Genomic DNA, 23430 nt, shown 5'->3' with positions numbered 1-23430 from the left:
GCAGACCAACAGAGACAACTTCATAGTATACCGGTATCTTATGTTCCTCCTAACTGGAGTGGTGTGTCCTGTTTGAGCTCTGTCTGCTCGAGTCATTTGATTTTCTGCCAGAAGTGTCTTTAAGGTCTACTAATATATACACTGTGTTGGTTTGAGTCTTTGGGTTTTTTTTGGTTTAAGTCTTTGTTTTTTTTTGGTTTAAGTCTTTGGTTTTTTTAGGTTTAAGTTTTGGTTTTTAGTCTTTGCTCTTACTTGATTTTCGTGGTCTTGGTTTTATAATTATCTGGTCATTTTGAAAGTTCTTGTAAATAAATTCTTTTTGTATTTTTTTGTTTTGTTCGAAATCTAGAATTTGTGTCCCTTGTCCCTATTAATTCAGTCTCCTCGCGACTTTTCCCTTCAAAGATCCCAAGTTTAGTTTAGTTGTAGTAGTTTTCGCGAGTTCCCCAAGTGTGTCATTTTTCCAGGTTACACATGCACGCGCCACATAGGCCTGCTGCAGAGTTCAGAGAATGGTACGATGATTCGATCGATTGGTAAAAAAAACCTCAATAATTATTTCAAATTAGTCTCTCACATGTCTATAATCAGACGGAACTGAGATGGCTCTGGGACGACTCCCATCCTGGGTTTTGAGAAGTTCTGTCGCCAACATCTTTTCACTATTTCGATTGGAGCTCTGCAGCCAGGACACGCAGGCGTGAGTTGACTTCATCCCACTCGAGGTAGCTGCCTTCAAGATGGCGCCCGCTAGCCTTCGTCACCTGGAAAGCGCTGCGGCCGTGTAAAGCTCGACGGTTGTTGAACGTCGTAATGTCTCCTGCAAAATACGAAAAAGGAAATATTAAAAAATTTGTGTTTGCACCATAGAGCTATATTAAATTACTAGAGCGCTAACTCGCCATTCTGCGCGCGGAGATGCTTTGAAGCCATCCTGGGCGCAGACATTTTGATCTCATGTGCGTGTTTGTAGAACATAATGAAATTAGATGGACTGAATTTTGAAAGTGTACTCTACATGCAACGTGCAAGTAGAACACACGCAAACAACTTAAGCGCGTCATTGACAGTTCAAAAAAACATGACGGCAAAAAGCATCTGCAACGAATACGCGCATGCTTTGCGCTGTTTGCGTAGAGCAAAATAACATGCTCATTTGCTGATCGTGCATTTCGGTTTTGGGCGTATTGGCTTCGATAACGCACCGGTATGGAATACAAACGCAGATATGCAAATAGCCGTACAAAATTTCTAGGTCTCCATAGGTTTGTGCACAAACATGGATGTGCCCAGCAGGCATTACTTTGTACACGAAGTTAGCGCTATACAGGGTGGATATAAAAAAAACACCGAAACCGAGATATTATTGCTAACTGGAACAGAAGTAGGGCACATGTAAATCAAAGGGAGATATCCTCTGTTAGGGTTGAATCTCCTCTTTAAAATGACACCCTGATCATGTCATTACATTCATGGTTGACTGAGCAGTGACTGATTTTATGAAAGGGTCTATTTAGAGAATTGCGCCACTTTTCATGGTGGGTGAAATCTCTTTTTTTCCCCACCTGCCTTGATTGGCAACAATAACCTTTCACTCTGTGACAAATGGCACCACAAAAACCACAATTGAAAAGTGGCGCAATTCTCTAAATAGACCCTTTCGTAAAATTGGTCACTGCTCAGTCAACCGTGAGAGTATAGTTGGATGCAAAAGTTTTATATTATGACAAGAAAGAGTATAGTTGGATTTGACTGCAATTTGAGTTATTTGCATAACTATATTTCCTATAGTCAATAATACTGACTGGAAAAATTTAGTCAGATTAACTGATTTTCAGTTGCACCCAGCTGACCCTGAATGACTAGTCAAATTTACCTGGTTTCTAGTCAATCTGACTGATATGTGTTGTATTTTTGTGTATACTGGACTTGCAGGATCTAAACGGGGGCATTTTCTGATACATCGGGGCAGGTCGCAGGTTTTCTGCATACCTTTTCCTGCATTTCCAATTACTGTATCATTAGACAGCAACAAACATATACCTTTTTCCATTTTGTATTTGAGAAGATTTTGTGGTTCGACGAGCATTTTGCAGTACTTGCTGAGGGCGCGGTATACCGGCTGCACCTGGTCCGGCGGAACTCGGAGCATGGGATCTCGGCTGTGGTCGCTGATAGTGATAGAAGCGATTTCTTTAAGTTCATCCAATCTAGGAGGAAATATAATACAGTGGAAGGTCACTACACCGAACACCGCTATACCGAACATTCGGCTATACCGAACATCGTCCTTGGCTCCTGATTTTTGTGTACAAAACCAACTGAACATTGTTGTTGAAAACCGTCAACAGATGAGCGACAAGTGGCTATTATTTCCCCAAAGCATAGAAGGAGAAAGCCACCCATCGATATAGGTAGTAAGCTAAAAACTGTGTAATTACATAATTTAATAGTCAGCGCGTGTTCGAAGTCGTCTTTCAGTAACTACCAGGGCATGCAGGGTGAAGTTATGAAGGGCGCCATTTATTGAAGAGTGAGTAACAGAGCACCGGCAGCTTAAAATCACTATACCGAACGATCACTATTATGAACATTTTCTGTGGATCCCGCGATGTTCATTATAGCGACGTTACACTGTACACAAATGCATTTGTAAAGAAGGTCGCCAATGCCATGGTAGTCTGGGTCAAGGGCGGATCCAGAACACAATTTTTTGGGGGGCCAAAAAAATTTTTGGTCCCCCCAAAAAGTGGGTCCAAAAAATTACGGCGTGGGGTTCGGGGCCCGCTTTAAGGGCCCCGAAATTTATTTTGGGTTCTAGATGCTCTGTGGTGCGATCTGAGGTAATTTCTGACCACTTTAACCAATGTTTTTTTAAGAAAAAGATGGTCGTGTACTCATTGCCTGCCTTTATTGTGATGTCACATAAAAAAAATTAAAAAATTGGTTTCGTTTTTGGGGGGGGCCATGGCCCCCTTTGGCCCCCCCCCCTTGGATCCGCCCTTGGTCTGGGTCCAAGACTGTCTCTGTGTCTGTATAGATTACCTCCAGCAAAACTACTACAGCCGCATCCCGCTAGAGTTGGCATGGCGCGGGGCTAGTGGGGCTAAGAGATAGAGGACGTTGATGATGCACGAAGGATCAGTGAGGGCATTTTGAATTTATCCAAACTTTTAGCATTGATTACGTCAGGAGGCAGGTTATTCCAGTGTGGGATTTTGGATGGATAAAAGCTGGTGCAGTAGATCTTGCGACTTTATTTGGACAAAACAGCGACTCTATTCGGACAACAGGATGCAATAAGCCATTTGCGAGTTAAATTTGAACAAAATCTGGCAAGCTGATTTTATCCAATGCTTTGCATGTTTTAAGTTTGCATTCTCCCGACCAAAGAGACTGTTACAATATCACGTGATTCGGGGCAAGCCTTATGCTAGCAACCCCAGCTCCGGCATGGTCTGGTGTCTCACCCATTGTGAACAATGCTGAACATCTCTTACGTAACTATGCAAGAGCTTGCCCCGAATCATGTGATTAGCAACATTGTCTTTGGTCTGGAGAATTCAAAGTTAAAATGTGGCAAGCATTCTGAGCAAGTCAGTGTACCAGATGTTTTTCAAATGTAAATCCCAAAGGGAATAAGTTACTCGCAAATGGTTTATGTCGGCTGTAACCCTTACTCAATGGTCGGGTGTCTGGAGTACTGGTGGAATTTGCCATAGTGATCCGTGCCCACGTCGAAAAACTCGAACTGGACGGTCGTCAGGAGCCGAAACGCTTCTGGGTCGACCTCCTTCAGATCCAAGGCGACTTTGAAACCATCGGAGAAGAGATTCTCGCCGCCAGTGCACTCAGCCTGTTCTATGCAGTGCAACATTTGGATCTAATGTATAAAGAAACACCAATATTTCATCCAAAAAAATCTTTGAAATGGGAGGTGGTCACCCTCATGTTTTCGTCTGGGAATCAAAGTTCGCTTTGTTCAATGTGAACACCTTCTCTCTGTGATAAATAATCAGAAACTAGTTGGCAATGTCTTTTTTTAAACACTGTATACTCAGTGTGGTACCTCCCGAGTGAAAGTTGGAAAAAATCAATCGGGTGGGACTCGAACCCACGACCTCCTGCTTTCTAGTGCAGATGTCTTACCACTCGACCACCGAGCTAACGGGATCGGTTGGCCGGTTCGAATCTGATGTACATAGCAGCGGGTACCGCATAAACTATTATAAGATGGAATTTTTTTTTTTCAAGAAAAAGACATCTGCACTAGAAGACATCTGCACTAGAAAGCAGGAGGACGTGGGTTCGAGTCCCACCCGAGTGATTTTTTCCAACTTTCACTCGGGAGGTAACACACTGAGTATACAGTGTTTAAAAAACGTCGGTGAAGGGCAAAAACCTAATTTGATTTACATCACCCCGACGCAAAATTCCATCTTATAATGGCAATGTCTTGTTCCTAATTCCCTCGGCAATTTTCGTGTCAGGAACCTTCCCGAGTTTTACAAAGTTAATCACATGGAGGAAACCAATGGTTCATACTCTATACCTGAACTTCTAAGAGGTACCAGGCCCTATGCAAATTTCGATAGAATCCTCCCATTTTGATGGATTTGAAAGATATGGGCTTATGACTGTGATTTACACCAATGTGGTGATTCAATTGCTGTGGGTGCAGGGTAAGTCCAAGAAAAGGTCCAATTGTTGTACCTATACCTAAGGCCAAAAAAAAAGTCTCCGGTTTCTGGTATGGAGCTTGCCCCAAAAGTGGTGCGGCGACGCGGCTTTTTTTTTTTTTTTTACCTGTTTTTTTTTTTTTTTTTGGCTTCAAATGTCGGCTGATGACTGCAAATGGTGCCCGACTAAACTTAGTGCAAATATATGGGAGTCCAGAGAGGCCACATAATTCTTATTCTCGATCATAACCCCTTCTAAAAACACGTTAAAATTGTGCAGCAGCAGAATTCCAGTCAAACCAGTGAGTTTGGCGGTTTTGAAACATCATCTTGTATTGAAAAAAAAACTTTTTCATTTTGCCGACGCGCATGGCTACGGCGACGCGCGCACATACCAGAAACTGGAGACTTTTTTTTTTGGCCTTACGCCATGTTTTCTTTAACTGCACCGCAGAGACCAATAACATAAAAATGGGTATTCTCCTTGCAGATGCCCAACAGCAGAATAAAAAACCCCTGACATTCATAAATACCTCAGAGGGTTAACATTCTGTTACGTATGGGACATAGCCTGCGCAAATTCTTGGACATGCCCTGTGTCTAAAATACTTCTTGCTTGTTGAAAGCAACATGTCTTGCATTGTGACACAATCACAATTATAGTTTCGAGTGACGTGAAATATTCTGTCACGTCTGAACCAACAGCAGATCCAGAACACAACCTTTTTTTGACCAGGGGGCCAACAAAATTTTGTTTCCCAAAAAAGCTGATTCAAAACTTTACAGCATGGGGTTCAGGGCCCGCTTAAGGGTCCCAGAAATTGTTGGATACTAGTTGTGTGATCTGAGGCAATTTCTTACCATCTTTTAAAGTAATAGACGGTGGTGTACGCAGTGGCTGCCTTTTTTGCAACATTAAAAAAATTTCGGTTCATTTTTGTTTTGTTTTTTATTTTTGGGGGGATGGCCCCCGTCACGCCTTCCCCCTGGATCCGCGGTTGGTCTGAACTGCATCTCGATGAAGAAATTACGTATTTTCATGAAGATCTGAATATTGAATGCTTCAAGGTTCTCACCCCTGGCTGTCGAATGTAATACGCGAGGTCGGTGTGCAAGGCCAAAGGACCGCTTGTGTAAGCTGCGTTACTCGGATCGACCTTGCTCTTCACTTGGAAAGTTGGTCTGAAAGGGTACAGACAAAAACACAACATTTTAATTCAACACAATACTGGTGTTGTTGATTATTTTCAGGTGTGGCCCATGTTTCTGTCATGTGTTTATGTTGTATACATTGTATCAATCTTTACCAATGTCCTGCAAAGACTTTGTGGCACATATTGATTGGACGAGCATGCAGGTTCTATGCCGAATGCAATTTCAATATCAAATATTATGTCCCGTTTACCTACTGTTTGAGGTCATTGATGTTAATAAAATATAAATATAAACTATATAGGTAGTATGCATGTACACCTATATCTTTTGGACTTTCCGGAAAGGTACCCCCTGTTAGTGATAGCGGTCACTGACGGTGCGCTCGCACCGAGCGAAGACGGTATATAATGTACGCAATCTACCCGTCGTGTCCATATTGTCTCTCGTGAGCAGACCACTATAGTGTGTGACCTTAAAGTCCGAAGGAATCCATATTGCATTATCTTTAATATTTTACCCGTAGTTGCAAGACCGCAGGAAGGCCACTCGTCCTCCCAGCCTGTGAAGCTGGCCGACCTCGGACGGGGTGTTCTTCACCACGGCAATGCCTCGAATCACCAGCTCAGCCAGCCAGTCATGCAGAGCTCGATCGTCCTCAAGCAGCTCGCCAAACTCGAAGCTCTGGAGGTCGATATCCGCACCCCAGAGCTTATACTTCGGATTGAGGATTTGGTCTCGCTGCGAGTCGACGAAGCGGTAGGCCGCCAGCCAGTCCGAGGGAAACTGGCTCTCGTGACCGTCGTCCCAGTGGATGATCACGTCATCGCCTTCGGGAGATTTGTCAGCCGATGCGACGGTGACATCGACGTCGAGATCGTGGGCCATGGTCAAGCGAGCCAGGGCTACAGGATGGAAGCACTTGGAGCAGCGGCAGTTATCCCGGAGCCAGACATACGGGAAAGTCTGGCTCTGTCCACCTTCCCAAGACATGATGAGTTGCTTGCCTCCGTCGTCCAGCCGTACGTCACTCACAGCATCGCAGTGACCCTTCGATGCACCTTCCGTCTGCACTCCCAATGATGAAGGCGGAGCAAAGACCGCATTTGTCGTCTGTGCCGATGAGTAGCTTTTCGTCAAAGATATCAAGGGGAGGTTCATGTACCGACTTGACGGCACCTCTGACGGGCTACTTTTCAGTTGTTTGGAGAAGATGGAATTACTTCCTGCTGTGCTTACCCCGCGGAAAAGCCCGCCTATCCTCGGCGATGAGCTTGCAAACCTTGCCAAATGGATACCAACAAGTCTCCCAGTCATTTTGGTGATCTAACTGTAACGAAGACAGAAGTACAATATCCAAATGGCCTGCAAAAATAAAAATGTAGGCTACTAAAATGTGCATCACACCTTAAGTTAAGGTAACATGTTTCAATGTATGTGTTGTGCCCATTCTTGAAAATCACGCATTCTCGAGAATGGGCAGGCACATTCTTGAGAATGTGCAACTGGATCCTTGCTCAATCTTGGCAAAAAATAACTCTTCCAGATTGAGCGCACATTCTTGAGAATGCGCGACAAGATAACGGTCTTGTCGATGCCGAGCACCGGCTGCGCTTGGCAAGTCTAGCTGAATCCTCGTTCACTGATTCTCAATAATTATACTGTTGCAACGCAAGGCGCTGAAAAGTAGAGTGGATATGATAAGTAAAGGCGTATTGATATGGGAGGGGGGGGGGGACCGGGAAAAAATAGAGACATAATAATACTAGTGCAAAGAATTCTGATTTTTGGGATAATAAAAGCGGGGGGGGGGGGGGGGGGGGGACGGACGTAAGAATGAAGAATGTGAAGAATGAGAATGAATACTGCGACATCCCATAGTGCTAATGCTATTTCCCATTTAAATTGCCACCAATTTATTGTTCACACCCCACCATAACGTCGCAGAGCTGGATTCTATCTAGTCAAAAGAGCAATTTTGGCAGCTTCTGGACATCGTTTTTTTTTCGTGGCACGCATATTATACATGCAGGGACTTGTAACTTGTCTAGCCTAAACAAAGCACTTACCAGACTAGTTCCCAGTCCTCCGTTATTACAAAACTTCCCATAGTGGGCAGAAAAAAGCAATAATAACAGGTTTAATTTGATTCAAATTATCGTAGTTATACGAGTATAGAAGCATAGAACATTTTCTTTCCTCTTTATATGAATTGTTTCCCTTTTAACCGCTATACAATTCATTTAACATAATTATGTCGTGCAATGTTTGTTAAGATTGGGCAAAATTCATAAATTGTGCTTGTGATATTCCCACCCAATCTTAAGAATGAGCGCTCATTCTTAAGAACGCGTGCTCGTTCTTAAGAATGGGCGCTCATTCTTAAGAATGCGCGCCCATTCTCGAGAATGCGTGATTTTCAAGAATGGGCACAACATATGCACTCATCCGAGGCGTACAACTACAAGGTCATTTTTGTTTGGGGGGGGGGGGGTTAAAAGTGTGTGAAAAGGCACGTTAACAGGTCTGACAAATGGAACTTCGTCACGCGTCAAACCCACTAAAGGGTAAAACTACGCGGTCCTATTTCTACGCACTCACCTTTAATTTGTGTTTGACAACGCGCGTTGCAAGCATACCTGCGCTGATTCTAGAGCTACAGGAAATCATTCAGACCATCATGACCATGGTCAGAGATATGGTGGAGCCAAAGCTCAGACAAATCTATAAAAATTCTGCACAGTTGGCTTTTTGCAATACTTACAAACATGACAAATTCACAGTCGACACACAGAATGATCCGGTTCCAGCCTGTACTGTGATGTCAACATGGTCAAAAGTCCAAGCGATATACCTTCCATCGACGACGAGCAGTGCAGTGAGGGCGGGATACTGGGCGGGCTGGGCCGGCTCGGACTGGAGCCGCATGCCGCGGGTCCACGTCCGAGTACACGGTCAACGGTGCGGCGCGGGGTGAATTTTTTTTCGGGGGGGGGGTCGAGGTCGAGGTCTTGAAAGTAAAGAATTCTTAGTAACATTAGTAAATGTTCCACCGCAGACGATTAAAAAAGGCTCTTTTTCGAACCAATAAGGAATAAAAATCCTCCTTCATTAAACAAGGATTGCCAGCGAAACACGAATTTTATTTGTGAAAATAGTGTGAGGACTGAATGCCAGTCTATGAATAGTTGTTTACATCAGGCCGGCTGTCAACAGATACTAGATCGGCTGACCTGAAAATCGTACGATCGGTGCAGACTCAGGGACGTGACCCTGGCCTGGTGCATAACTCGAGACTGATCACTTGCTTGGTGTAGGGATGAGCATTGCACCCCTAATCGGACTGCTTTGTAATTGTATCCAGGAAAGTGAGTATAAAGAACATAGATCTTGTTGAACTTGTTGGACAGTTCGGTTTTTTGTGTGTGGAAAGATTCCCATATCTGGCCATCAGTTTTTTGTCACCCTGTGCACAAACTGTATGCAGGTACCGTACGATGAGACTGGTCTGAAATTTTTTAAGTGTTTTCTCAGTAAATACTTCAATATTTCCCTGCTAAATTTGACTTTTTAGGACATATTATTAACACTTTCTGATGGCTGATAGGTCACTGAAGGAAAAAATTAGTGATGGCCACTAGTATTGGCCAGATCATAGAGCAAGGAACAGATCTGGCCAGATATATGGGAATCTTTCCCCAGTTCATGCTATGCACATGTACTTTTTGGAAGTTGTGTTGTTGTAAAAAAATCACTGACAATGCTGTGCCTTGTCATGGTTGTGGCATATTATTATAGCCTTGGTCAATATGCTGTGTTTTCTTTTGGAATATGGCTCCGGATCCATGCCAGAGTATGATATGTTCCGTCCCATCAAATGTTTTGCAGAACCTGGTGGGTTGCTAATTTTGCAGCTTTTTTCATTTGTGTAAAGCTAGCTGTAAATTTAAAGGGAGCTGTGTATTTAACCAGGAACATTTCCCCTGATTGTTTTATTGTTTTATTATCCAGGCATGGATCTATAGGATTTGTTTAGACGGGGAACGCACTGTTGGGTTAGTTGGAGTAACCTCAGCCCAGTATTATATCATTTATTAGTCTACAACAGGCTATTAAATGTCAAAAAAGAAGTTCTAGTGCCCCAGTTAGTGGGACTAATCATTTATCATTTTTATGTCGGGATGCTCTTTTTCGCCCTTGTGTTTGTGGACTCAATTTGACGGGAACTTCTCCCCATCACACTCCCCCCCCCCCCCCCAGATCTCTGTTTAAAATTTACATTTTTTTTCATTTGTTTTTAAAAATAAAAAGGAGGCGGCCTCCAAAAAGGAAGAGGGCGGGGATGCTAAACATACTTTTTTTCATTTGGCCTTATTAAAATGAGTTTTTGTATCTTTGTTTTATACATCTGTTCTGCATGGTTCGGCAGATTTCTTGACAACAGGGTGCTTCAGCTAGGTTGCACCCTTGGACTAAATGACGGTCTTCTGATCTGTTAGTAAATTATGCGTATTGGTAAACAAGGATCCAGTTGAGATAATTAGTCAACATCCAAGACTCTCTCTTCATTTCACAGATCTCAAAGCTCCGAGTGCTGTAAACGATGGCCTTGTCTGTTGCTCGCTGTGCTAGCTCTGTGCTCAAACTCACCACCAGGAGCCTTAGTGTCAGTGGAAGGGTCCTGGCAGAGGGGCTCCCCTCATCCCTCACCAAGAAGCAGGCCTTGCCCATGCTTGGGCAAGGCTCAAGCTGGGCACCACGGTATGGCAAAGACAGTACTAGTGCTGCAGTCAAGTCCATCACAAGTTCTCGCAAGTTAAGCCTTTCACCAAGGGCGTCAATCGCTCTTGAAAAGTGGCGGGGACATACCTTGATTACCACTCATGCGAGTGCGAAGCCCAAACAGCCTGGGGTCAGGGGCCCGCTTAAGGGCCTCAAAATTTTTTTGGATTCTAGAAGCTCTGTGGTGCGATCTGAGGACCTAGGACCTTTCTGAATCCCCACCCCTCTACAAAAAAATATACTATCTTCCACTGGGTCTAAAGTTAATGGCTAAGTCCCCATAGTGGCTGGGTTTGACATTAAGGTGGATATAATTCAGAAATGGACTTTTTGGAGCTAGATGGCCATTAGGAATGATTAATACAGAAAACAACCCGCATTTGTTGAATTTTATAGGAAGGATTAAGAACTGCATAATTCATTGTGGGTGAGTTTCGCGTTCCAGTAACAAGTGCATTTTTAATGTGGTTTGTTTTTTAGTTATCCAACATCAGCAGGTGTTCTAACAAGAAGTTGTCACACAAGTGGCATCGATGCCAAGAGAGAGAGCATTCAAACGGTTGCCGTCGGGCAACAAACGGCCAGTGCCCCAACGTCGGACGCCGAGGCGGCGTCCACAGTGATGAAGCGATCGCACCTCTACCGCTACATCGCCGAGCTGAACCGCCTCAACGTGGACAGGGGAACGGCCATCGTCTCCACCTCCCACGTTCTGGATGACCAGTGCCTGAAGGTGACCTGGACCGACGGCCAGTCACAGCTGTTCCCGTACGTCTGGCTGCGCGACAACTGCCAGTGCAAGCAGTGCTACCAGGCCTCGCTCAACTCCCGCACCTTCAGCTTCACCAGCCTGGACGTGGAGATGATACCCATCTGCGCTGTGCCTTCTGAGGAGGGGAAGACAGTGCGTCTCACCTGGCCCGATGGCCACTCCGGGGAGTACCCTTCAGGTCTGAAAACAGTCTATTTCCGTGGCAGTTTTGGTTTGTCAATGGATTTTTGTTAATGGAGGAGGGTGGAGCAAGGGGTTGTAAAGCCAATAGCGGTAGCCCCCTCCCCCACCAGCCCCCTAGTAATGCCATCCCATATCCCAGGCCACTCCACCCCACTCCCACATTACCATCTCTCAAAAGAAGCTACAGGTGTAAGAAGAATCAGTCAGTCGAAACCCCCTAGGCCCTATTGGCAATAGGAAACATCCTCAATCATGCAAATTCCTCCAATTGCCACCATGTAAAAATTGGATTCAGCCTCACTCCTTGAAAAATCATCCGTTATTTCTTGAATTTGTGTAGTGACGGGGTGCCCGTATTGCCTCAACCCTTCAAAATCCTCAAACAATCACTGTTGATGTGTTGAGGCAGTGCCGATGACATTCAGAAGCAGTGCGGATGATATCGAGCATAATGCAGGGCTCAATTATAGTATTTTATTAGTACAGCCTATGAACTCGACACAATGCATCCTGCAAAATCAACTGACACTTTTTTTGCTTCAATCCTCCCAAATCCTCCAAAACCACCAGGAGGATTTTGGAGGATGTAGGCGGGTTAGGACGCACTCTGGCAAATTGCGTGATATTACATTTTATCCCAGAAAGTGCTTTACATCCTGTTCTCAGATTGGCTACGCCAGTACCGCTTTGAGAACTCCTCTCCCGATGTGACCTTTGACACCGAGCTGGATCACTGGGACACTTCCCTGATGGACAGCGGCACGCTGCGCATCTTCAACTTCCAGGACCTGGTGTCCAGCGACGAGGCCATCTACGAGTGGCTGATGGAAATGAAGGTTGGTCAAAATTCACCTTAATCCCTTGTAATCCATCCAAAACTTTTGAAAGATTATGTGGGATTGAGGAAGGAAGAGCCCAGCCCACTCTTGCTTTACCAGGCTCGATGTCTTTTGAAAGTGACAAACAAACAAGGAATGTTTGGCCTTGTTTTTTTTATTAGATGGTTTATTTTGCAGGATTTAGGAAAAAGAAAATGAAAAAAAAAGGAGGATCGAAGTCAATGTTGTACTCATTTAAATGTAAGTTAAACACTTGAAACCGGTGGAAAGGGGCCCAAATGCCATATACAATGCCATATACAATACGTATCATGGTTCCTAACAAAGGGTAGAGTGAAGTCTGTCGTGTCTAGCACTCCCTATCGATTTTTCCACGGCCGATGATTTCTCAGTTCGCTTCTGGTGAGTGCTTTGCCCCCTCTAGAAAAACTCCTGGTGAAGCCCATGGTCTGAAAAGTGTGTGCTTGAGCACCTTCTTTTGTGGATTTGTAGGGGTACATGAAGGTTCTTAGCCCAAAAAAACCCTTGGCGATTTGGCCGAAAAAAAAAATAAGTCGGTCTCTGGTCAGCGCGCACGCCGATTTTAATCATGCGAGTCGATCTTTTTTTTTTCCAAAATGTTCCGCGGTAGCTCCAACAGCGCCCTCTATTTCCGCACCTCCTCAATTTTTTTTACCAAAGAGCACCAAGGAATGGGAAATTGCACCAAGGCAAATGATTGAAAGCACCAAGGCAAATTATGGAGGACACCAATGTACATGAGGACACCAAAAAAAGCAAAATAGTACCCACCTTGTCTGTACAATCCAAGCTTGAAAAAAAAAAAAAAGAAGCCGCGTGGCCGCGTCAATTCCGGAACTTTGGTCTGACCAGAGACTGAATATTTTTTTTTGGGGCCTTAGAATGAAATGTTTGTGAATTTGGTTGCAGGTGACAGGGATATGCCTGGTTAGAGGAGCTGGCATGATGGAAGGACAGGTCAAACGGCTTGGAGATAGTGTACTGTTTCTTCGATCAACGTACTATGGGTAAATGCTTAAAAAAAACTGCTCTACGTAAAATTGTTGATGGACCCTAACATGGCACGGCCCCCAGCGTGGCACGCTTTGATTATTCGCTTGAGCAAAATTGTTAGCTCAAATTTCACAGAAAGTGAAATTTCATCGAGCTCTAAACATTCCATTCATAAATCTTGAGTTTACTACCCGCTTCAAATTTCCAGGGAAATTCTATTTTGGTGAGATTTTTTTTGATATTTTTTTCAAAGTGCGCATAATGAACACTTTTAAATTTGCTCAAAAATTTGAAAATAGTTTGCTGACATACTTGTAGTTAAGCATGTAAGTGGAGATAATAATGATTTATCAAAATTTTTCAACTTGAAAGAAATTCTGAAATGTTAATGTGGGATTTTTCAAGATTTGTTCAAATGCGCCACGATAGGGAACACTCGGCCAAATTTGTGCCCAATATCCGGACGCCACCATTTTTGAATTTCAGACTTAATTTCATGACACTAAAACTGTTTATGAAGGTTCAACAAACAGCAAGCATTATTAACCCTTACCCTACTTGACCCTCCAACGCATGCCAATATGTGCCTCAAGAAAATCTCCTATGTTTTTTGCATGGCCCTCCAATATCTGCCATGTCATTTCAAGGGTAACTGGACAGGCACTCCAATACATGCCACAGAGAACAATGAGAGTCCTCTGATAACAAAGTGAGTGCCCCCAGCTGGTCAGTATCAGGCACCTTCCAGGGCCTCCAACTCCTGCCAATTGGAGCCTTCACTGTCAAGATAGTTTATCTGCCAATATACTGCAGCTGGAGGGCATTGGCATAACCAACTGACATGCAGTAAACTACCCTCAGAGAGTAAGGGTTTTAAGGTAATAGTACTAGTACTTAACTGAATGCATATGAAGTTTTTCTACGAAGAGGTTTAGCAAAACTGCATGAGGAAAGTCGAGGGAAACGCCGAATTTGAAAGTGCGCCACATTAGGGAACACCACTATATACTACACCCGTCAAAAACACTTCCAATATATTTTTTGAAGAGAACATCTCTGTTTACCGCTTGAACGTTTCGACAGGGCTTGATCACCAGCCATCCACTTAAAGGGAAAATACAACATTTGCAAACATCGAAAAATAAAACTACCAAGTTGTAACGAAATACCTTTGTAGGATGTTGGTAAATGACATGCTTAAGCATCCTGTAAAATTATGGCACCTGGTGTGAAGCCATTTTCAAGAAAATGGTATATTTGTCTACATTTCCAATGCTGGTCGGCCGACCACCGTTGGAAAAACCTAACTATTTTTCCATTACTGCACCAAATTTAACAATTTTTTTTTAGTCTAAATTTTGTTTTGCTAGCTATTGGTTCCATGCTCATGAACGGGTGCAGGCCAGCTAGACTGGTTCCCTTACCTTACAATTTTCCGGTATGTTTGATCCATTTCATCTTTAGTGGAGTCAGGGAACCAGACTACTTGAATATTTTTGTTTTTCTTGGTTTTTCCAGCATTTTTGAACACAAAACTTCAAACATGTCAGTGTAACAATATTTGATCTATTATACTGACCCCCCAAATAGTTCATTTCTGAAAATTACAGCAAAAGCCAATGATGTACATTCCCTTTTAAGGGGATGCACATGCACGTACTTCTGTGATAAACAACGATCACCCCATGTATTCCAAGTAGAGGTTCTATTATTAGCATAGATCAGACTGATAACTGAACAAAAACTACCGAGAGCAAGGTTTAATAGCTTCACACAGTAAATGTCATGGTTTCCTTCACTAGGCTGAACAGCAGCGCAGGATATGGAAGATGGTATCAATTGTGTATTTTGTGGTAATGAAGGGGGTTCTGTATTTGATATGGCACCACTTCAGTTCCCCGTACATTGCACTTGGTTCTAGTACGCTGTGGAATGCAGTCTAGACTAGATACAAATACAGTCTCGAAACAAAGATAATCAACTGTACACCTAAAACACCCCCCCCCAAAAAAAAATACTGTATTTTTTTAAACACATTTTTATTCTTTCAGTACAACCTCCCATGTGGTGGTGAAGTACAACGCGACCAATATTGCGTTCACTGGCAAGGCCTTCCCTATGCACACGGACTTGGCCTTCCTGCACAGACCACCGGGAGTAAGCTATAACTGTTTCATTTCTTTCTAGCTAGAGACATTGAATTATCAAATGAATCAAAGTTTTGAACTCACCTCGGATGTTGCATTTGAAACCGTCAGACTTTGTCTACAGTTGAAAGTCTGATATTCGATTAATTTAGTTGATTAAACCCCTACTGTTTAAAAGGTCGCAAATAGGTATACAGTGGAACGCTATACCGAACACTGCTATACCGAACAATCCGCTATACTGAACATCATCCTTGGCTCCCGGTTTTAATGTACAAAATGTACCGAACATCGTTGTTGAAAAAAGTCAACAGATTAACAAAAAATCTACAGGTTGTACATGTATTAAACACTATTTGGGCCACTTTTAATTCCCGAACATCAAACGACCCATAGTTACATTGTGTTCGAATTTTGAAGAGCGACAGATGGCTATTACATTTCCCCAAGGAATAAAGGGAAAACTATTGCTTAAGTTTCGTGACGACTCCTCGTGTAGCCGCGGGATGTGAGAAATGCCAGTTCACTATTGGTCAAAAGAGGGAACTGGTGGTTCAAAATCGCTAGTATACCAAACGATCGTTATTATGAACACTTTCTGTGGATCCCATGATGTTCGTTATAGCGGTGTTTCACTGTATTTTAACACACCAATAGTCACTTAACCAATTTTGACCTAAGTAACAGCATGGCTCAGATAACGCATGTTTTCTTCCACTTCCCCTGATATATTTTTTTACACATCAATGGTCTTCAGTGTTGGAGTACTCATACTCGAATACAACTCGAGTACATGCAAGTACTCCGCACGTACTCGACTATCAGTACTCGAAAATTATTTGGACTCAGCCCACACTCGATTCTTTGTACTTGAATTTTGGCACAGACTCGATAGTTTAGACTAGAAATGCGCATCGAGTATGTACGCGCTGTGCACACACGTGCCGCTTTCCGTTTCGGTTACGATAATAATATTTTCTGCAAACTTACAAACCTGTAAACCTTAACCTTGTGCAGGCCATTTACTCAAGATCAAAATTCAGTAAAAGCGTTTTGCTTAATTTTAATATGCACAAAGATCAAACCATCCTACCTACCTTTAATTCGATAAATCAACTTTGTTTCACCTTTTTAAGGCCCAAATGATCCACTGCATTGAGCAGGCCAAGGGGCCTGGCGGAGAGAACTGGTTCACTGACGGCTTCAAGGTGGCCCTGGACCTGAAGGCGCAGGACCCCGAGGCCTTCGAGTTGCTGTCCACCACCTTGCTGGAGTTCAACGACATTGGGGAGGATGTCTACGGGAGATTCCACCAGCACTCCAGGCACCCTACCATAAGGTATCCGTTCAGGTTGATTGAGTCAGGATCTCCTGTCACTAACCCTAACCCGGGTTCAGGTTGGCGAAGCAGTACTTTCCTCGCCTTCCACCACTGTGACCTGGGTTTGAATCCCGCCTGGGCCAATATGTGGATTGGGTTTAGTCCCTACCTGATTCTGTGTTTTTTCCCCCAGAATATCTTCTGGGCTTTTCCTCCCACGTCTAAAACTGTAACTGCTTCACATTGTCTTCTGTGGAAGTTGGTGTGATGATTCCCCTGGGATGCTCTACCCACTATAAAGATACAGATACAGAACCCCTTGCGTGATTTACTAGGAACCTTCCTCGTTCCTACAAATTCCAACACCATATGGTAAAGTCTACACCCAAACTGTTGGATTCTGATTATGGTGGTATGCCTTACCCCATGTAAAGCATAATCAGTTTACTAGTGCAGTCCTCACTCCAACAGATTCCAACAAACCCTGGTGTTGGAGTTTGACTGGATGGGGATTGTTAGGGTTTTAATAGAACTTTTGTTAGTGGAACTGCCAACCACAAGTTTAAAGCCAAAGAGCCAAGGTATTGACTACAAAAATGAGAATCAAAGAAGCACATTGATATTTTGCTTGAAGTGTGATTAGTTAAAAATATTAGATCTCGGTAAGGAGTCCACATTGCAGCTGTATAAAGGAAGAAATTTGGAAGAAATATTAAGGTAAAGATTTACTGTAGCACCATGTGACAAATCTCATTTTTTTAGTTTGTGGGGTTCTGAAAAGAACCAGGGGGAAACTCGATGTTGCAGGGATCAACCAGCAGTATGAGGGAAATAAAATCCAAATTCACCCTGGGACAAAGACTTACAACTCAATAATTCTTTTTATTTACGTTTGCCTCGTTTTGCAGCTTGGACAGGGATGGCAATCCCGAACACGTCTACCTGAGCGACCACGGCCGTATACCAATGATGCGATTCCCAGTCCAGAAAACACAGTCTCTGTACCGGGCGCTCAAGAAGTTCAGCAACATGTACCACCACCCGACCAATGTCTTTTCTTACAAACTGAAAGAAGGTAGATCAGGCTTAAAATGTTGGTCCTTGTTTTTGCATGAACAAAAATTTGTAAATAAGTTCGACAGTTTACCCATTCATATTGGTCGAGAGCCCGCCATGTGGGTGGTTTTAAACGGTTGATAAAACACCAACTCGTTTTAACTTTTTACTCACTGTAGCGCCCGAAACCACCTGAGCACTGTATGGTGTTATTGATTTATCAGTGAATAAACACAATGTAATACAATGTATACAGTGTAATACAATGTAATACAATGAAGTGCAGGTGCTAATGGGTTAAACATGTTTTTGCGGTGTCACTTGAAATTTGGACTCCTATGAAATCTGGTCCCTTTACCCTTTCATTGGTTGAGACCTCACATGTGACCAGTCACTCTCCTTATTATCTTCACTTAGGCATGCACACTGAACTAATGAGTTTGCATATCATATGTCCTAGATTCACACTACAATGGCACTGCTGCGTTCTGCGTCACATCGCGGAGATTTTAGTACTACTCGAGCAAGGCACATACCATAATCATAGCTATAGGGTGTTTGACAAAACATGAAGTAAAATTGTTGAACAAAATCATTGGAAAAAGCAAGAGACAACACAGAGTATTATCGCATCATTTTTCATAAACCGTCAATATTGGATGATTTACAGTCTTTAATTGGTAGAAAATCGGGTATCAAAATGTAGCTAACAAAATTCCCCAAACGTCTATATAAATGACGTTATCATCAGACGATCAGATTCAAAATTGTGACCCCTCAATTGGGTGTGGACTTTCTTGTTTTTGCGGTGTTTATGACACATGAACAGGCCATGGTGTGACTACAGGGAGAGTAAAAAAAAAAACGAAACCCAAATGTTGGGACCATTGTTTTATTGAAGTTCTGCATGTAGCACTTTCAAAATCTAGGATATGAAAGCCCCATTCATAAGCTTTGTTTTAGTATGAGAATCATTCAAATCACTGATGCACTTTTCAAGTTACGGAATTTTAAACACAACCACCGTTTTAAGGTTCTGTCCACGGATCACAAAAAAGTTCAGTGTTCTTTCAGCAAAACGAAAAGAAATCACATAGGGATGTGTGTGAATTGTTTTCGTTTTGCTGAAAGAACGCACACCTTTTTTGTGATCCGTGGACAGAACCTTAAAACGGTGGTTGTGTTTAAAATTCCGTAACTTGAAAAGTACAGAAGTGATTTGAATGATTCTTGTACTAAAAGGAAGCTTATAAATTGGGCTTTCATATCCTAAATTTTGAAAGTGCTACATGCAGAACTTCAATAAAACAATGGTCCCGACATTTGGATTTCGTTTTTTTTGCTCACCCTGGATTGTACTTGTGTCTTCGTTTCAGGTGACATCATGACTTTCGACAACCGGCGCGTGATCCACGGCCGGGGTGCCTTTGAGGTGACCAGCAGTAGCAGCCGCCATCTTGAGACTGGCTACCTAGAATGGGATGAGATTGACTCACGACTACGCCTGCTGCAGCGCCAGTTCAAGGAGGCCATGTGAGGAGGGCATATCATTAACTTTGAGCCCAAATTCCTTGACCATGCTTCCCATCAAAGAAAAGAGTCTCCTCTTGCTTGCCAGTGCATGCGAGTGGTGGGAGAAATCGGAGATTTCAAAATCCGGTTACCCTAATTTTTTTCATACCGAATAACGGTTATCCGATGTCATTGGAAGTTCCCATTCAGCTCACTGTCATGCCGACCATGGGCGTCGCCAGGATTTTTTCTAGAGGGGGGCAAAAATTTTTTTTGCCAAAAAGTGCTTGTATTTCTCAACACATTCTCGATTTATCAGTTTTAGAGGGGGGCAGGGACATTTTGCCCCCCACCCCAACTCATTAAATTTACACCACTTTGTCTTCGCGCCTCTTTTTCTTTTTTTTTCTTCCTTTTTTTGGTTTTTTTTGGTTGCTTCTCCAGGGGGGGGGGGGGGGGGGCAAGTGCCCCCCCTTGCCCCCCCCCTCGCGACGCCCATGATGCCGACAAAAAGTGACGAGTGAGGTGCCCCATGACTGGGTATGATTTGCAGGATTCAATGCCTGTTGGGCATTTACAAAAACACTCCAGAATGTTTAAGCAAAGCGAACTTAACATCAAGAAAGGTTCACAGTAAAGTTTACTGAAATTGAAATGTTTAAGTTTGGCAATTCGCATTGTGAATAAATGCTTGGAACATCACAAATTGTGGTCACACTTACTTTCTGACTAAAATGCTTGTTTTATGGGGGGAAAACTATGAAAATGATGTTAGCGAACTTGACATGTCTTGTAAATAATAGAATGGATCTCGTACCAAGAAAAAAAAATATGTTTTTTACATATTGCTAGCCACTCCCGATTGCTGATCAACTGTTGAAATTATATATTAACATAGTTAATAATAATATATGTTAATAAAATATGGAATGTGCAGTATACAAGAGTGCCATTAAGATTAATAAGATGCGATTTGATTAAATTTTACGTTGTGCGTTCTTCAACCAACAAATACCAAATTAGCATTGAAACCCTTGGTTCGCAGTGCTAAACCATTGTATGACATTGGAGACCTTTTTCTTCTGTAGTCTTCACCACAAACGAAAGCACTGCTTATTTGAAATTTGTGTAATGATCTCAGGTTTTCAACTTTTGAATGAAATGTGGTTATTATTGACATGAATATTACTCGGTTAGATATTTTTGGCAACTTTCTACTACTCTGAACTGTATGCAAAGTATTGGACATCCCTTTTTGGTAGATTTTATTGAAAAGTGCACTTCTTTAAACATTTTAAAATTTTCCATGATTTTCCTGAATCCTGACAACTGAGGGTGCGGTTTTGCTGTGATCACTGTTCAGTTTTGGGTTTTCTGTTGAAAAAACCCAGAACTTTGCTCATTGAGAACATTTGTGAGAAAAGTTTGCTCATTTGCTTACTACCATGTACTGAGACAACAACGAATCTCCAAAAGAAAATATACAACAGCAAAATATGCAAAATTCTGGCAACTTGTGAGAATAACTGTAACATTGAGGTTTCTGCCTAAATATGACATCACATTTTTGCTCATGAATATGAAAATTTGCATTAGCATAAAAACCAAAAAGGCACCAAAACAGCCTTGAAAATGGCAAAACGAAAATTGAAAATAAAGTTAAATGGGACACAAAGGTGCATTTTCAACGATTGCATTAAAACAAATTACATTGCATGGGCCCTTTAAGTTCAATAATGAACGTGAGTACAGACCGTGCAGTGCAGTTAAAAGGTGATATCCTTGTGAATACGATTAGTAGCCACAAATATGTACAGTTACACACAATTTGTTTTAAGACGTCTGCAACTAATTCTGGAAGAATTGAATTACTAGTGGGAATCGATTCTGCAAAAAGGTGGAATCGCGATTCCAAGTGTGTAATCAATTGTATTTAAGTTTGACCTGGAAACGCCCAAGCCTAGTCAGAATAAGCCTCTGTACTGATGACGTCACACTTTGTGCACGTGTGCGCTTTTCTAAGGGGCTACGGAACCGTCATCCCCACCAGGCTCCCGTAAGAAACCACACGTGTAAATAAAGTGTGACGTCATCAGAAAAGAGGCTTATGGAGTACCGAAGTGAATAAGTCACACGCACAAAATGTGTGTGAAAGTCATTAGCGCGTGATTCAGCCCGTGAACCAACACGCGCGCGTAGTACATTCGTTTGCACTTCACTTTCTGGTTCTAAATGACGTCACACTTCATTACTTCATTGTCCTTAACGTTCTTTCCTATGAGGCAGATTTGTTGCCTTGCCTCCCTGGAAAGAAAATATCTGCTTTTATTTGCTGATCAATGGATAAATCAATACTCACTCAGATATAAAGCTGATTTTGTGGTGTGACAGCTCGATTTGCATGAGCAAATAACAAATTTCTAACAAACACAAACGCAATAAAGCTATTTAAGCAGTGACAAAAATAACATGGATGGTAACACAATAAGTGTAAATTCTGAACATAAAATGAGAGTCAACGCAATGAGTGTAAATTCTTAATTCGACATCTTTTACATTTTTTTTTAGGATGTTATTTCAGAGTTTTTTTGTCAATGTGGAATACTTCAGTGTATAATTTTTATGAATTCAATTTTTCCTAGCAAAGTCAATAGGTGGTCATGTGAAGGCACACTATGCAAGAGTGAAATTTAAAGACAGAGAAATTTTTCTATCAAAGGTTATTTTTAATGCCTTCAATTTTGTTTCCTTTTTGTAAAGTTTTCTTCAATCTATCGCCAATTAGGGCGGATACGGTGAACTATTTTCACGACCAATTGAGAACTTATATATATGTATAAGGTTTCTGTTATTTTAGGGATGTTCTTATCAAGTAATGTGACCCAATTGGGGTAAAATTTGACATACAAATTGTAAATATTTTGTTATCAAGTAATTTTTTTTCTTTTTTTCTCTTGAAATTCTTAAAGTTAGTCTAATTTAAATATAATCTTCATTAATATCAGAAAGAATTTATGAAATGGTATTTTTCGAATGACACATACCTTACATGTATAATTATATCATCAGCGTTTCTTAAAAAAAAAGAGTTTTAAAAGGTATTGATTTCACGTATTTGAAAATATAATTCAACTGGAATAAATCTGTGGAAATCGTTCATTAAAGGTATTATGATGAATGATTTTATTGTTTTGTCAGTACTTTTTGAGGGGATATTTGTAAGAAAAATGAAAAGAAATTTAAGACAAAATCATTATTACAGGGAGAATATTATGTCGGTGCTTTGGCCACTGCCACATGTGGAAAAATGTCTGATGAGTTGCCTTTTGAAATTTCAATTCACTAACATAAACATAAGTTCTGGGCATTCATAACATATATACAGGGTGGTGCAAAAAGAAGAAAGCCCACTTTTGACAGCAATTTTAACCTACTTATTGAGCATATTTCAAAAATTCAATTCAATGGTATTTCAAAATATTGAGCTTTAAGCATAAGTAACCAAAATGATTGCAAATGCACATTTTGTTTCCGAGATATGGTAGTTTAAAACTATCATATGCCAAACCTGTTTATCCACGGACGGCCTTATTCCATCCGCCTGACTGAGCTCCGGAGCTTGATTTGAAGACAAAAAATAACTACACTAGACTTACACGTGGGCAACAGTGATTTTGGTGAGTTGTATTTAAATTAGCATAATAACACTATTCTTGCGTGTTTTTTTTAAAGATTTTTTTCACCATGTATGGTTGAAGAGCTATACTTCACTACATTATAAAAAAAACCCAGTTCAAATAAGTTAAGTAGGTTAAAATTCCTGTCAAAAGTGCATTTCCTTCTTTTTGCACCAACCTGTAGTTTCCATGTGATTTCCACAGAAAAGTTTGAAACCAAATTTCGCAAAATCTCCGTAAATTACATTTACACTAGACATCTAGGAATACCCACGTTTTTCATATTGTTCGTAATC

The 23430-nt window shown here is 41.9% G+C and overlaps 2 protein-coding genes across 5 annotated transcripts; one reads left to right on the top strand and one right to left on the bottom strand.

Annotated features, from left to right (window-relative positions):
• Positions 1-332: 332 nt before the first annotated feature.
• LOC119722391 (gamma-butyrobetaine dioxygenase-like) lies at positions 333-8742 on the bottom strand. 4 transcript variants are annotated; one of them, XM_038192471.1, is made up of 6 exons: positions 8596-8742; positions 6352-7196; positions 5756-5861; positions 3681-3883; positions 2044-2210; positions 333-820 (listed from the first exon to the last, which is right to left on the bottom strand). In XM_038192471.1, the coding sequence occupies exons 2-6, from the start codon at positions 7146-7148 to the stop codon at positions 663-665; spliced, it is 1431 nt and encodes a 476-aa protein (XP_038048399.1). In that variant the 5' UTR covers positions 7149-7196; positions 8596-8742; the 3' UTR covers positions 333-662. The 4 variants fall into 4 exon arrangements, with proteins under 4 accessions (XP_038048399.1, XP_038048402.1, XP_038048400.1 ...); XM_038192474.1 differs by having other exon boundaries at positions 6352-7161; positions 8596-8737; XM_038192472.1 differs by lacking the exon at positions 8596-8742 and adding an exon at positions 8433-8523.
• Positions 8743-9073: 331 nt separating this feature from the next.
• Positions 9074-19650, top strand: LOC119722390 (gamma-butyrobetaine dioxygenase-like). Its single transcript, XM_038192469.1, has 9 exons — positions 9074-9199; positions 10408-10592; positions 11094-11563; positions 12235-12404; positions 13338-13435; positions 15473-15578; positions 16705-16907; positions 17798-17964; positions 19322-19650. Exons 2-9 carry the CDS (start codon positions 10435-10437, stop codon positions 19480-19482), a joined length of 1533 nt encoding a protein of 510 aa, XP_038048397.1. The 5' UTR covers positions 9074-9199; positions 10408-10434; the 3' UTR covers positions 19483-19650.
• The last annotated feature ends 3780 nt before the right edge of the window (positions 19651-23430 follow it).

Source organism: Patiria miniata, unplaced genomic scaffold (genome assembly GCF_015706575.1).
Source record: "Patiria miniata isolate m_02_andy unplaced genomic scaffold, ASM1570657v1 HiC_scaffold_15, whole genome shotgun sequence".
NCBI lineage: Eukaryota > Metazoa > Echinodermata > Asteroidea > Valvatida > Asterinidae > Patiria > Patiria miniata.
Note: the sequence above shows the minus strand (reverse complement) of the source record. Positions and strands in the feature narration are given on the sequence as shown.

What these genes read in the sequence shown, in the direction of transcription:
- LOC119722391 (XM_038192471.1), bottom strand. Translation starts at nt 7,148, where the DNA reads ATGACTGGGAGACTTGTTGGTATCCATTTGGCAAGGTTTGCAAGCTCA. An exon ending in ATTACATTCGACAGCCAGGG is followed by an intron (nt 3,884 to 5,755) that starts GTGAGAACCTTG and finishes TTTATACATTAG; the next exon opens with ATCCAAATGTTGCACTGCAT. An exon ending in CAAATACAAAATGGAAAAAG is followed by an intron (nt 821 to 2,043) that starts GTATATGTTTGT and finishes CGTATTTTGCAG; the next exon opens with GAGACATTACGACGTTCAAC.
- LOC119722390 (XM_038192469.1), top strand. Translation starts at nt 10,435, where the DNA reads ATGGCCTTGTCTGTTGCTCGCTGTGCTAGCTCTGTGCTCAAACTCACC. An exon ending in GGCTCAAGCTGGGCACCACG is followed by an intron (nt 10,593 to 11,093) that starts GTATGGCAAAGA and finishes TTTGTTTTTTAG; the next exon opens with TTATCCAACATCAGCAGGTG. An exon ending in CTTCGATCAACGTACTATGG is followed by an intron (nt 13,436 to 15,472) that starts GTAAATGCTTAA and finishes TTATTCTTTCAG; the next exon opens with TACAACCTCCCATGTGGTGG.